The sequence below is a fragment of the Bufo gargarizans genome, chromosome 2, assembly GCF_014858855.1.
Source record: "Bufo gargarizans isolate SCDJY-AF-19 chromosome 2, ASM1485885v1, whole genome shotgun sequence".
Lineage (NCBI taxonomy): Eukaryota > Metazoa > Chordata > Amphibia > Anura > Bufonidae > Bufo > Bufo gargarizans.
The window spans coordinates 211,360,558-211,374,098 of NC_058081.1; the positions used below are offsets into that span (position 1 = coordinate 211,360,558).

General features: G+C 46.6%; 1 protein-coding gene across 1 annotated transcript in view; it reads left to right on the plus strand.

Moving 5' to 3' along the window:
• The window catches only part of STRIP2 (striatin interacting protein 2), a 46,088-nt gene extending 36,014 nt beyond the window's left edge, over positions 1-10,074 (plus strand). Inside the window, exons 18-21 of the mRNA XM_044279976.1 lie at positions 620-686; positions 2,400-2,504; positions 3,129-3,333; positions 6,768-10,074. Of these exons, the coding sequence (XP_044135911.1) occupies positions 620-686; positions 2,400-2,504; positions 3,129-3,333; positions 6,768-7,018 (628 nt within the window). The 3' untranslated portion in view covers positions 7,019-10,074. The remainder of the gene's footprint in view (positions 1-619; positions 687-2,399; positions 2,505-3,128; positions 3,334-6,767) is intronic.
• The last annotated feature ends 3,467 nt before the right edge of the window (positions 10,075-13,541 follow it).

Here is a 13,541-nt window from a genome sequence, read left to right on the forward strand (position 1 = left end):
CAAACTATATCAGGAAAGTTACATAAGTTCTTTTTTTATTTAAAGGGTTGTCCGGGTGTTTGATACTGAGGACCTATCCTCAGAATAGGTAATCAGTATCATATTGGTGGGGTCCGACACCCAGCACCCTGCCGATCAGCTGTTTGGAGAAGCTGTAGCGCCCCTGTCAGTGCTGTGGCCTCTGACCAGTAAAATTACATTCATCGGTCACCTGGCCTAGGTGCAGCTCAGTCCTTTTCAGATGAATTGGGGCTGAGATGCAATACCAAAGACAGCCGCCATCCAATGGACTGCACCGTGCTTGGTAAGCTTTGAGGGGGCTGAAGCACTTGCTGGAGCACCACGGCCTCTTTATATAGCTGTCAGACCCCCACTGATCTGTCCTCAAGATAGGTCATCGGGATTATACACACCGTTTATACACATTGACCAAACTCATGGCAGGACTAATGACAATCTGCCACCATGGAATAAAAAAGGAGTCTGCCATGTTGGATTTCGGTATACCTGATGTTTTGTTCTGCTTTTATATCTGCTGTAACTAGTCATGCATGCGTCAATGTAAGTAACCCCAAATGAGTGACCCTTTATATTTGCCCTTTTCTCCCTGATTTCTTAGTATTTCTATTCTGGACTTCCCATCATGTGTTGTCCATGAGTTGCCGGAGCTAACGGCTGAAAGCCTGGTAAGAGATCTCTAGATGGTGACGACTTTGCCTCCACGGCCATATTCTTTTGTATGACAGCTTATATAGCATTTGTTTCATGTGCCGTACACTGAGGATGATGTTATTAATCTAATTTAGACTATTGACCCTTAAAAGAGTTGTCTCTAAAAGACAAAAGAAAACCGGACCTGCACTGTGGTATTGTATAGCAACCATTCAAATAAATGTAATACGCGGAGGGGCTGGGCACTCCAGAGAGGGACCGCTGATACTCAGCAGCTCTCCGCTCTGGCTTGTAGAGGGCATATGAGACAACCCTTTAAGCCATATTCAGGCAGGACTTTTTAGGGTCCATTCACACGTCCGTAGTGTATTGTGGATCCGCAATACACCCGGCCGGCACCCCCATAGAAATGCCTATTCTTGTCCGCAATTGCGGACAAGAATAGGACATGCTCTATTTTTTTCCGGAGCCGCAGACTAGAAAATCGGCAGCGCGCTCCGGAAATGCGGATGTGTACAACACACTGTGCTGTCCACATCCATTTCTTCCCCATAGAAAATGAATGGGTCCGCACCTGTTCCACACAATTGCGGACGTGTGAATGGAGCCTTAGTGTCTATGAGTTTCTTTTAGCCAGATTATGTACAAGTGAATGGCAGCTTATGAATATTCATACTTACATGCAGATAGTGCACTGTGCAGAACCCCTGATGAATATAATTTGGGATGTAATTGCAGATTGTCATTACATCATGTGCATTTTTATGTGAGGCACCACAGTATTGGCTATAGAGTCTAGCCAACGTGTGTGGTGAGGCGCCCTCTGGAATCGGTGGCCACCTCCGTGATCTCATTATACCAATGCAGACTATGCAGGTTTTTCCATGTTACAAAAAAATATATAATGATCTTTTGTCGCCACCAAGTGGGCAATCAGCAGTACTGCAGTACTTACCAATGCGGAATCGACTGCATATTTGCTTTTTATGTATCCTGTATTTTATTTTATGCTAGGTGATATCATGTCTCGTGATACATAAAGCAGAGCATTTATTGCGTTGGGGTGTGATGTATGACTAGCTGTTTGCTATGTCTGTTTGTACTTGGTATATTGATTCAGAAATGGTGACGAGGATTAGATAAACATAGCTTTGCTACATTTGGATTATTACGTTACCATTTAGCACTTTTCTCTGAAATTAATTATATGCATTTAAGACTGTATACATGTATACAGAGTATGGGGGTCAGTTATCAACCTGAAATGCGCCTATATTAGTGATTAGCAATGGTTAGGTGCGCTGCAATCTGCAACTTTTCCGCGCTCATGCCAGATCTAAAAAAGTGGGCACGGCGGGGAAGGGGACGGGCCGGTAGGCCCATCGCATTCATCATTTTCTATGTTTCAGACATAGAAAAATGGTCTAAATGTAAGACAGCAAGGAAGCGGTCTTACATTTAGAATTGGCGCTAGATGGGCCTAAGTTATGGAGAGGACGGCGCTGATCCTCCGTCAGTAATGGGGCTTTATTAAGACCAAAACCCTGGTCTTAATAAATGAACCCCTATGTCTTTTTAGTGGAAAAAGTGGTTTCTTGTAAATGCAAATCGATGTTTTCAATGGATGTTCATGAGAAACTGTTACTTTTGATACCAGGGAACCAAATTCCACACTCTTCAGTGAAGAACTAAACTGACGAACATATTTCATCTTGTTTCTTATGCAGGAATCGGGAGACAACAATCAGTTCTGCTGGAGAAATCTCTTTTCCTGCATTAATTTGCTGCGGATCCTAAACAAGCTCACTAAATGGAAGCATTCCCGCACCATGGTAAGTGCGCAACAACCATACGTTGACTTCACTTGGTCATAGGTGATAAATACATATTTTTGTATGGAGTTTACGTTAATTGGGAGCAGTGCTGCACTACCGTTCATGGCCACTACCCAGCCTTTGGCGCTGTGCTGTTCTGCGTCCTGCTCTGGTGTGCAGCAACCTCCACCAATCTGGTTTTGGTGACCTATTCTAAGGATAGGTCTACAATATTGTAGTCCCAGAAAACCCCTTTAATAGACAGTAGTGACTGTTTAATGCTTCTTAACTAGGGATGAGCGAATCAGCTACGAGGTCCTGTCCCTACTGCTGAAGAAGCTCGCCCCCTGCTGTTTCATTGCCAGTACCGGACAGCTTGCCTGCCCCACTGTTTCAAGTAGCAGCGCAAGCGCCGAGGCTCTGCCTCCAATACTGGAGGAGGGACTGTTCATCAGCACTAATCGGAAGTGTAGCAGCGCATGCACTATCATTGCTCAGGTATCTTCACTTGTGCCGCTACCTGAAGCAGTGGCGCAGGGGCAAGATCGTCAGGCGGCAGGGGGAACTCCTTCAGCATTAGCCCCTCTCAGGTGAAGAACTCGCTCATCCCTCTTCTTCTCTCTTGTCTTTCTCTGCTGTCAGATGCTGGTGGTGTTTAAATCTGCCCCCATTCTAAAACGTGCGCTGAAGGTGAAGCAGGCAATGATGCAGCTATATGTGCTAAAACTTCTGAAGCTCCAGACCAAATACCTCGGCAGACAGTGGAGGAAGAGCAACATGAAAACTATGTCTGCCATCTACCAAATGGTGCGCCACCGAATGAATGACGACTGGGCCTATGGCAATGGTAAGTAGAGGTCAGCCTGGGGATAGTCCACACGATTGAGATCTCCATGGACTCCATTTACTTTCACGGATCTCAGAGAGCAGTCAGACGACTTGTACATGGGTAGAGGTTTCCAGTTGACATTGCCTTAGCAGTAAGGTGCACTTATGTAACAGAGTGCCGTATTTAATGCATGCGTCCCCACAAACCGAAATGCGTGCTGGCAGAGACTGAGCGGTGTACGAATCCCATAGCACTCCGTTTTTCCATCCACTTCAGTGGGTACCTGACGCTGTAATAGCTGGAGACCCTCTGCCTGCGGGACTCAAGCCACAGGCCTATAATGGGACAGGGTAGCTGTTCCCTGGCAGGAAAATGTACTGATAATTTAGGTCATTTAATAATTAGGTCTCGAATACTTTTCCAGACAATTGTTAAAAAGAGCTCCAAATTCCCCGTTCCCTTAAAAAATCTATAGCTTTCCAGCAGATGCCACTGCATAGGCACATTTACAGCGCTCATTCAACTGTAATAATAAACTGATTTGCGACCACCCATGTGGCAGAACTTAAGCTTTTGAGGTGAGGTGAACGCATTGCACCCGCACTGAATCCCGACCCATTCATTTCTATGGGGCTGTGCAGATGAGCGGTGATTTTCACACATCACTTGTGCGTTGCCTGAAAATCGCAGCATGCTCCTCTTTGTGTGTTTTCCACGCAACGCAGGCCCCATAGAAGTGAATGGGGCTGCGTGAAAATCTCAAGCAAGTGCGGATGCGGTGCGATTTTTCACGCATGGTTGCTAGGAGACGATCGGGATGGAGACCCGAACATTATTATTTTCCCATATAACATGGTTATAAGGGAAAATATTAGCATTCTGAATACAGAATGCATAGTACAATAGGGCTGGAGGGGTTAAAAAAAAAAATATAATTTAAAGGGAACCTGTCACCTGGAAAACACATTAAACAGACCACAGTACCTTACAGAATCCCCCAGTGTGTTGCTAATCATGTTTTTCTTTCCTCTTTGTGTTTCTTCATACGCTGTTTTAATGACGGTTGGCGCTGTCTCCGAGTCAGGCTGGAAGTCAAGGGGGCAGCGGCCTCCTTGCTTCAAGTAAAGCTAAGCCCGCCCCTTACCTCTCCTCTCTACAATTAGATGGACGTGATGCCGCAATCGCGCTCTTCTAGCACATGCGCAGTACGCTGCATGTTACAGCGTGACGGCCGGGCGAGCGGTTGAACTGCCCGGCGCATCCGCAGTCAGCAAAAGGCAGGCAGGTGAGTGAGGAGCGCGCTGTAACAGGCAGCGTACTGCGCATGTGCTAGAAGAGCTCGATCCTGGCATCACGTCCATCTAATTGTAGAGAGGAGGGGTAAGGGGCGGGCTTAGCTTTACTTGAAGCAAGGAGGCCGCTGCCCCCTTGACTTCCAGCCTGACTCGGAGACAGCGCCAACCGTCATTAAAACAGCGTTTTTAACAAGTATGAGGAAAGAAAAACATGATTAGCAACACACTGGGGGATCCTGTAAGGTACTGTGGTCTGTTTTAATATGCGTTTTCCAGGTGACAGGTTCCCTTTAACTCACCTTAATCCACTTGTTCGCGCAGCCCGGCTTCTCTTCTTTCTTCTTCTTTGCTGTGCACAGGAAAAGGACCTGTGGTGACGTCACTACGCTTATCACATGGTCCGTCACATGATCCATTACCATGGTAAAAATATCATGTGATGGACCATGTGATGAGCGCAGTGACGTCATCAAAGGTCCTATTCCTCAAAGAAGAAGACAGAAGAGAAGCCGGCTGCGCGAACAAGTGGATTAGGTGAGTTAAATTATTTTTATTTCTTTTTTAACCCCTCCAGCCCTTTTGTACTATGCATTCTGTATTAGGAATGCTATTATTTTCCCTTATAACCATGTAATAAGGGAAAATAATACAGTCTACACAACACCTAACCCAAACCCGAACTTCTGTGAAGAAGTTTGGGTTTGGGTGCCAATGGGTACCAAACATACCGATTTTTCTCACGCACGTGCAAAACGCATTACAATGTTTTGTGCATTTTCCCGCATCTTATCCGGGCCAAAAACATGACGGCCATGTGAAAGAGGCCTTACAGTTTCCCAATCTTCTACATTTTTCAAACCAGCACTTGGATTTGAATACTTTTGTAATTACATGTACCGTATTTTTCGCCCTATAAGACGCACCGGCCCATAAGACGCACCTAGGTTTTAGAGGGGGACAATAAGAAAAAAATATTTTTCATTAGAACTCGGGACAGACCACTAATCAGACCTCCAATATTAATTAGACCCCAATCAGACCTCAGATAATAGCCTCATGCCTCTCATCAGTCCCCAGCAGTCTCATATCAGCCCCCATTGCCTCTCATATTAGCCCCCATTGCCTCATATCATCCCCATATTGCCCCACATCAGCTCCATATTGCCTAAAATCAGCCCCCAGCATGTCCATATTACCCCCAGATCAGCCTCCAGCATGTCCATATTGCCCCCATATCAGCCTCCAGCATGTCCATATTGCCCCATCATCTCCATATTCCCCCAGTGCCTCATGTTTTCTAAAATAAAAAAAACACTTACCTTTCCTGCTCCGGACGCCCGCTCCTCACCGCCCGCGCTCGGTCTTCCTCTGTCTGCTGTGCTGTCAACTGGCGCGCACAGCATGAGATCACAGTGCGCCCTCACACTGTGCGCAGCCTTTACAGCCGAGGACCAGGAAGCAGTGAGTACAGAGCCTTTACCGCTTCCTGGTCCTCTGGTACTAATGAAGCGCTTCCATAATGGAAGCGCTTCATTAGTATTCGCCCCACAAGACGCAGGGGCATTTTTCCCCCACTTTGGGGGTGGGGGGGGGCGCGTCTTATGGGGCGAAAAACCTAAAAATATAAAAATATAGCCTAGCCACTGAGTTATTCACTGAAACCTGTATAGCGCCACCTGGTGTTGGCCCTTTTTCTAATTTCTCTGTCCTGCTATCTGAGATGGAAGCACGTGCTCAGTTCCATCCTTTGACAGGAAAGGACACATCTACTGAGTTACCATCTTGAATGAGGAGATCTCTGGATCCATGTGAGGTACAGGGCTGGTTCTAGCTTTGTTAGATGGAGATTGTCCTGTACTATAGGATGGCTGATTTTCTTATTTTACATCAATCATGGGATAATCCCTTTTAAGCTGCCAGGTCATATAGCTGGACGTGGATCAGAGCTAATGCTTGTCATATGTAGGACCATTTATTAAAACCAGCTTACCAAGTAAGATGCACAGCAAAAATCGGGACACTCCATGACTACAGAGACTAGCAGTGATTTCCAGGGGTAGAGTCTTTAGGTATCCCTGTACAGCCATACATTTTAGCTAATCGTGGTAGAATGACAGAACCTCTTTGGTAATGTTCTTTCTCTGTCCATTCCCTTAGATATAGACGCTAGGCCTTGGGACTTCCAGGCTGAAGAGTGCACCTTGCGGGGAAACATTGAGAGTTTCAACAGTCGGAGATATGAGAAGAATCCAAACTGGGAGTTTGCCCCAGTAGATAACTGTTTGCAGAGTGTTTTGGGACAAAATCTTGATCTCCCAGAAGATTTCCATTATACATACGAGCTCTGGCTGGAAAGGGAGGTGTTCTCCAATCCAATCCAGTGGGAAGACCTTCTACAGTATTCCTGACTAGGAAATGTGGGAATCGCTTTGTCCTTCTGTCTGCTGTTTGGATTGGAGCAGATCCATCTCGGGTCACTTCTCAGTGGCACGCTAAGTAATATAGCTATAGATCAGGGGGGCTCTAAATTTAACCCTATCATGTTTGCAGGGATTCAGTTGGAAGCTGAGATAGCAGAAGAAGTGTGTGTCTAATCCTGTAACCCTACACCGAGCTGCCTACATAGGACTACCTACCCATCATTTAGTCTGGGCCACGAGGAGAAGGTCTCAGATTGCTACCTCTATATAGTAGCACGGCACTGATGTATATAATTACAGTTCTTAAAGAGGACCGATCACCTCTGCTGACATGTCTGTTTTAGTGACTACATGCGTTCCCCATGTAATAACGATTTCGGAGCATCTATTCTTATTGTGCTATTTCTGTAGCACGTAGAGCCATAAGAATAGATGCTCCAGAACTGTTATTACATGGGGAATGGAAGTAGTTACTAAAACAGCCATGTCTGGAGAGGCGACAGGTCCTCAGGAGTCCCTGGTTTTAGCCATTCAAGCTTATTGATTGTATAGTGAGAAATGTGTCTACTTCTTCATATAACAATTCCTTGCGGTTTTCAGGATTTCTGCTTGAATGTGAACCTTTTTTGGTTTAGTCTCTGAGGCTAAGATTCTGTCCTGGCCACGTGATGATGGCACATGTGCCCAGCTGGTTACAGTACAGATATAGGAGCTGTGTCTTGTAATAAGCCTTACATCCTTTGCGTCCACCACATGGCCAAGACGGATATTATCGGCTGGGAGAAAACCATGCATGTTCACATTCAGTGACTCAAAGCAGAGATGTGGAAAACCGAGAGGAATCTATGCACACACTGCTTCCCTTTCATTGTACAATCTGTTTACTAATGGACTTGAGACATATTAGATGTAAAACGTGTTGCAGGTCCCCTTTTCTATCTGGCCGTGTCACACAATTTTGGCACATGGACGGTTTTGCGCCTCGTACACCAGTTGGGTGCGACAGGGGCCATGCAGGGGCTAGGACTCCAGCCCTGGCAAATTTACTCACAGGTGCAAATGTTAGCTAAAAGCTGCTCCACCCGGGGGCTGGCGTAATTTTTTTACTCCAGGCGTACGGACTTTCACATATGCTCCTAATTTATGACCAGGCACGTGCCACATCGTGAATTAGATGGATCTTACAGTGCAGAGGGGAAACTAAGACCGGCATAAAAAGCCAGTCTTAGGCCTCTTTCACACGGGCGTGTGCGCCCCGTGGTCGTGCTGCGGCCCTCAAAATGCGGGCCGCAATGCACGATTTGCGGACCCATTGAAGTGAACGGCACCCGTGTATTGTGGATCCGCAAATGCGGTCCGCAATACGGCGACAGGGTGCGCACGTCCCGTGTGAAAGAGGCCTTAGTAAATGTGCCCCACTCATCACTGTTTGTGCCCAAGGATCACCTACTCTTTCCTTAGCGGCACAAATGCCGTCAGTTACCTGGCATAACCTGTAGGAGGTAAGTCAGCGGACCATCATTTGCATTTTCAGGTCTTAAACACTGATTTGAATGAAGCTGCGCGGTGCTCAGGCGCTGCTCCATTCCTCCCAGTTGCAGCCATGTGGCTGGGGGAGGGGCAGGGACCCAGCTAATGAATGCTTCTCGCTAGAATACCCCTTTAATTTCACACCATACATTGCCTGATAGACTTTAGAAAAGTTTTTTAACTTTACTTTTAGTATTTCTTACTTTAAAGATGCAAACAAATGGCCAATACCAATGCATCTGGAAGCGCTCCAATGATAAGCTGACTGTGGGGGGTCCCCAAAGCTAAGAAGAAATGAAGCATTCATTCAAATCAAAGGGGTGTCCATGTAATGCACAGACAAGCCGGGTCCTCCAGCTCTTTTTTTTGATGGATCCTGATCCATATGTCCCGGTATGAAAGAGACTTGTCTAAAGCAGGCATGCTCAACCTGCGGCCCTCCAGCTGTTGCAAAACTACAACTCCCAGCATGCCTGAACAGCCTACAGCAGGGCATGGTGGGAGTTGTAGTTTTACAGCTGGAGGGCCGCAGGTTGAGCATCCCTGAAAAGGAAACCTGCCGCCATGAAAATGCTGTCCAATCTACCAGCAGCATGGTATAAAGTAGTAGAAGTAGTCATTTACTGATAGAAATCCCTGCTTGTTATGGGCTTAGGGGTCTAGTGGGCGGAGTTGACAGCCTTCTCTGCATGAGGGTGCGGGCTCACTGGACTCCTATGGTCAGAGCAGAGATTTCAATGAATAAATTACACATTTTACTGAATCTTTTCCAAAACACAATGTATCAGTCTGCTCAACATCTCCTGCTCCATAACATGCTGCTGCTGGTAGACTGGATAGGATGTTTAAGGTGATAGGTTTTACATCAGGGGGGTAGGTTCCCCTTAAGGATATCCATCACAGAGATCAATAAAGGGTTGGGAAATGAGCAGACAGTATTTCAGTGGTATATACTAGATCTTCAGAGGGTCCAGTCCTCTAGTCTATTCTACCTGTTAGGGAGGATTTTTATAATGTTAATAATATTAAATTAACACTGTTGCTTCAAATTCCTAGAGAGAAATGTTATTTTGGATTCACTCCAGGAGCACAGACTGCCAGAGGATGCACCTAATATTCTAACGATGCCTCATCATCCTCTGGCAGCACAGGGACTATCGAAGACCAGCGTCAAAAGCTGCTCTTTGATAAATGACCCCCAGTGACCGTGTCACGTAAAGCAGTTGTCCGCTTTTGTAATATTATCAGATTGATGGGGGGGCTGAATGCCTTCACCCTCTGATCAGCTGTTTAAAGCGAACGCAGCCGTCCCTTCTCTGTTTACCTGCTTGCCGTTGACTTATCAGCGGTGGGAAGGTGTAATTATAAATTCGCCATCCCCATTCACTTCAATAGGAGGAGCTGTCCTATCCAAGTGAATAGGGACGGCACAGTTGTAATTCCGTCTGCAATATTGACGGTGAGCAAGTAAACTGTGAAGAGAAGGCAGCGCTCCTATGAGGACAGCGGCCCCTTCAAACTGGGAATGCCGGCAGTCAGACCCCGCTGATCTGATATCGATGACTGATCCTCAGGATAGGTCATTAATATCAGATCAGCGGGGTCCAACACCCGCCCCCCCCCCCCCCCCCCCACAATCAGCTGTTTGAAGGGGTCCTGCGAGCCTGCTCTGTGAATAGGGCGAGTAGTTGTAGTTACACTGCACCAATCCTCCAACGGGCCTCTGACGCAGAAGAGAACGGCTGTGTCCGTGTTCTGGTCCACAAACGATGGATCTGCTAAATATGGGTACCTGCCATGTACACTCTCTGCGTTTTTTTTTACTCCTATACAGCAATAGGACATGTTCTATAATTTGGGGAATGGTCAGACAGATCTGCAAAAAATAGGATTTGTGCATGGCCCCATAGACCTGAATGGGTCAGTGTGCTAACTGCAAAAATATGGCTGTGTGCATGAGGCCTAAGGCTATGGGATGAGTCCTGGTCAGGGAGAAACTGATGGTTTTGCATGCAGGGATTAGGCCACTTACACACTTGCGTCGTTGTTTTCCGGTATTGAGATCCAGCATAGAAAATCAATATATATCGGAAAAAACGTTTCCGTTTAGTCCTCGTGCATTCTGATTGGAAAGAGATATCTTCCGTTCCGGCGGCTGCGGTTTTGTGTCCGGTCTTAAAAATGGAAAACTATGGATCCAACACCGAGAGCAATGTAAGTCAATGGCGACTGATCAAATTTTTTTTGGAGCCTAAAAAAAACAAATCTGATACATATTGACTTTCAGTGTATTTAGTGATGGGTGTTTTTATTTTTTATTTTTTGGTTTGATCTTGCGCAACCAAGATTGCGTTCAGTGAAACTCGCACCATTTTGCAAGCAAGGTCAGTCAGTTTTGTCTGCGTTGGCGTTCAGTTGTGCAGTTTTTTTCTGTGTGGGTGCAATGCTTTTTGATGCGTTTTTCACGTGTGTGATGAAAAACTGAAGGTTTACATACAACATCACTTAGCAACCATCAGTGAAAAACGCATCACACCCGCACTTACTTCCGGATGCCATGCGTTTTTCACTGAAGACCCATTCACTTCTTTGGGGCCAGGGCTGCGTGAAAAACGCATCATATTGAACAGGCATGCTCAACCTGCGGCCCTCCAGCTGTTGCAAAACTACAACTCCCAGCATGCCCAAACAGCTATCGGCCTACAGCAAGGCATGGTGGGAGTTGTAGTTTTACAACAGCTGGAGGGCCGCAGGTTGAGCATGCCTGAAATAGAACATGCTGCGTTTTTCATGGAAAGCAGAACTGATGTGTGATAAACAACGCTCATGTGCACAGACCCGCTGACATGAATGGGTCCGGATTCAGTGCGGGTGCTGTGCGTTCACCTCACGCATTGCACCTGCGGAAAACTCGCTCGTGTGAAAGAGGACTAACGGAACAGATGCATCCTGATGTTCAAAATCAAAATGGATCTGTTTAATTCCGGTATTGAGATCTTCTACCGGATCTCAATACTGAAATTAACAACGCAAGTGTGAAAGTAGCCTTAAAGGGACACTGTCACCTGGATTTCACTTACTGAGCTGCTAACATCAGTCTCCAGGCTTTACATTACACTATACTAGTATTACTGCCCCGCGTCTTGTAATGTGTCTATAAAATCCCTTTTATTAATATACCGCCCCACTGCTAAGTTATTCACTCCTCTTCGCCGACGTAATATTTGTGCAGCGCCCGTAATCCCACGCATGCGCCCTGGATACACATGACAGCGCCTGCGCGGTGTCCTGGCATCGGCATCACAGAACTCATTGCGCCAGCGCCAGCTTCGCTCGACCCAACCTGCTCCTCTGTCCTCTGCCCGGCAAGTTGCGCCACTCCGCTCTTCCTTTCCGGGTCGAGCGAAGCTGGTGCATGCGCAGTGAGTTCTGTGAGGCCGATGCCAGGACACTGCGCGGGCGCTGACGTGGGTATCCAGGGCGCATGCGCGGGATTACAGGCGCTGCGCAAACATTACGCCGGTGAAGAGGAGTGAATAAATTAGCAGTGGGGCGGTGCTGGGCTCCGGAGGGACGGCCCTTGGGCTCCTTATTGAGGTAATTAGCATATTAAAGGCGATTTTATAGACAAGTTACAAGACGCGGGCAGTAATACTGGTATAGTGTAATGTAAAGCCTGGAGACTGATGTTAGCAGCTCAGTAAGTGAAATCCAGGTGACAGTGCCCCTTTAAATCAGTTTTGTCTGCGATTCAGTCACAGAATTTGTCCTCGATAGCGGAGAGAAAAGCCACGTGCCTGAGGCCTGAGGAGCGTGGCGCACAGTCCGGTGTACATTCCTCTGATGGCGTGGCACTGGACGGAGTCCGGACACCGCATGCTGCAGCTTTCAATATCCACAGGGAATGGAGTTTGTAAAACCTGATTCACTAACATTGTCCTGTCCTTTGTTGAACTTGCCCTAAGGCCTCATACACACAACCGTATGTTTTTTGCGATCCACAAAAAATACGGATGACGTCTGCGTGCATTTCGTATTTTGTGGAACGGACCAGCTGACCCCTAATAGAACAGTACTATCCTTGTCCGTAATGCGGACAATAATAGGACGTGTTCTATTATTTTGCGGAATGGACATACGGAAACGGAATGCACACGGAGTAACGTCCATTTTTTTGCGGACCCGTTGAAATGAATGGTTCTGCAAACAGTCCACAAAAAAAATAAATGGAAAGAAAATAAGTTTCTGTGAATGAGCCCTAGGAGTCCATGTCATGGTCAGATCACATTTTTAGGAAAAATTTGCATAAAACAAATTGCCGGTGTCACGTCACTAAAGAAGTGCTTCCCTGTCACCTTAGGCCACATTGCTGTCTGTGGTGGAGGTTTCAGCAGGAGCCCCCATTGAAAATTCCTGCAGATTAATGGAAACCCATCAGACCCCTTTCACACGGGCTCTTCTTCTTCCAGGACTTGGCTGGAAAAGGACCTTCGATTACGTCATCGCGCTCACCACGTGGTGAGCGCGGTGACGTCAGCGCAGGTCCTCCTGAATGAAGATAGAAGATTCTTCTATCTTCATTCAGCAGAACCTGCGATGACGTCACCGAAGGTCCTTTTCCAGCCAGGTCCTGCAGGAAAAAGACGAGCCCGGCTGCGCGCTCAAGTGGATGAAGTGAGTTACTTTATTTTTAACCCCACAATGGACCTTGTACTAAGCATTCTGTATTCAGAATGCTATTATTTTCCCTTATAACCATGTTATAAGGGAAAATAATAAAATCTACACAACACCAAACTTCAGTGAAGAAGTCCAGGTTCGGGTCTGGGTACCATATTCAGTTTTTTATCACGCACGTGCAAAACGCATTGCACCCGCGCGATAAAAACTGAACATCGGAACGCAATTGCAGTCAAAACTGACTGCAATTGCGTACCTACTTGCACGATTTTCCCTGATCGCAGACGCAACGCATCAGGAG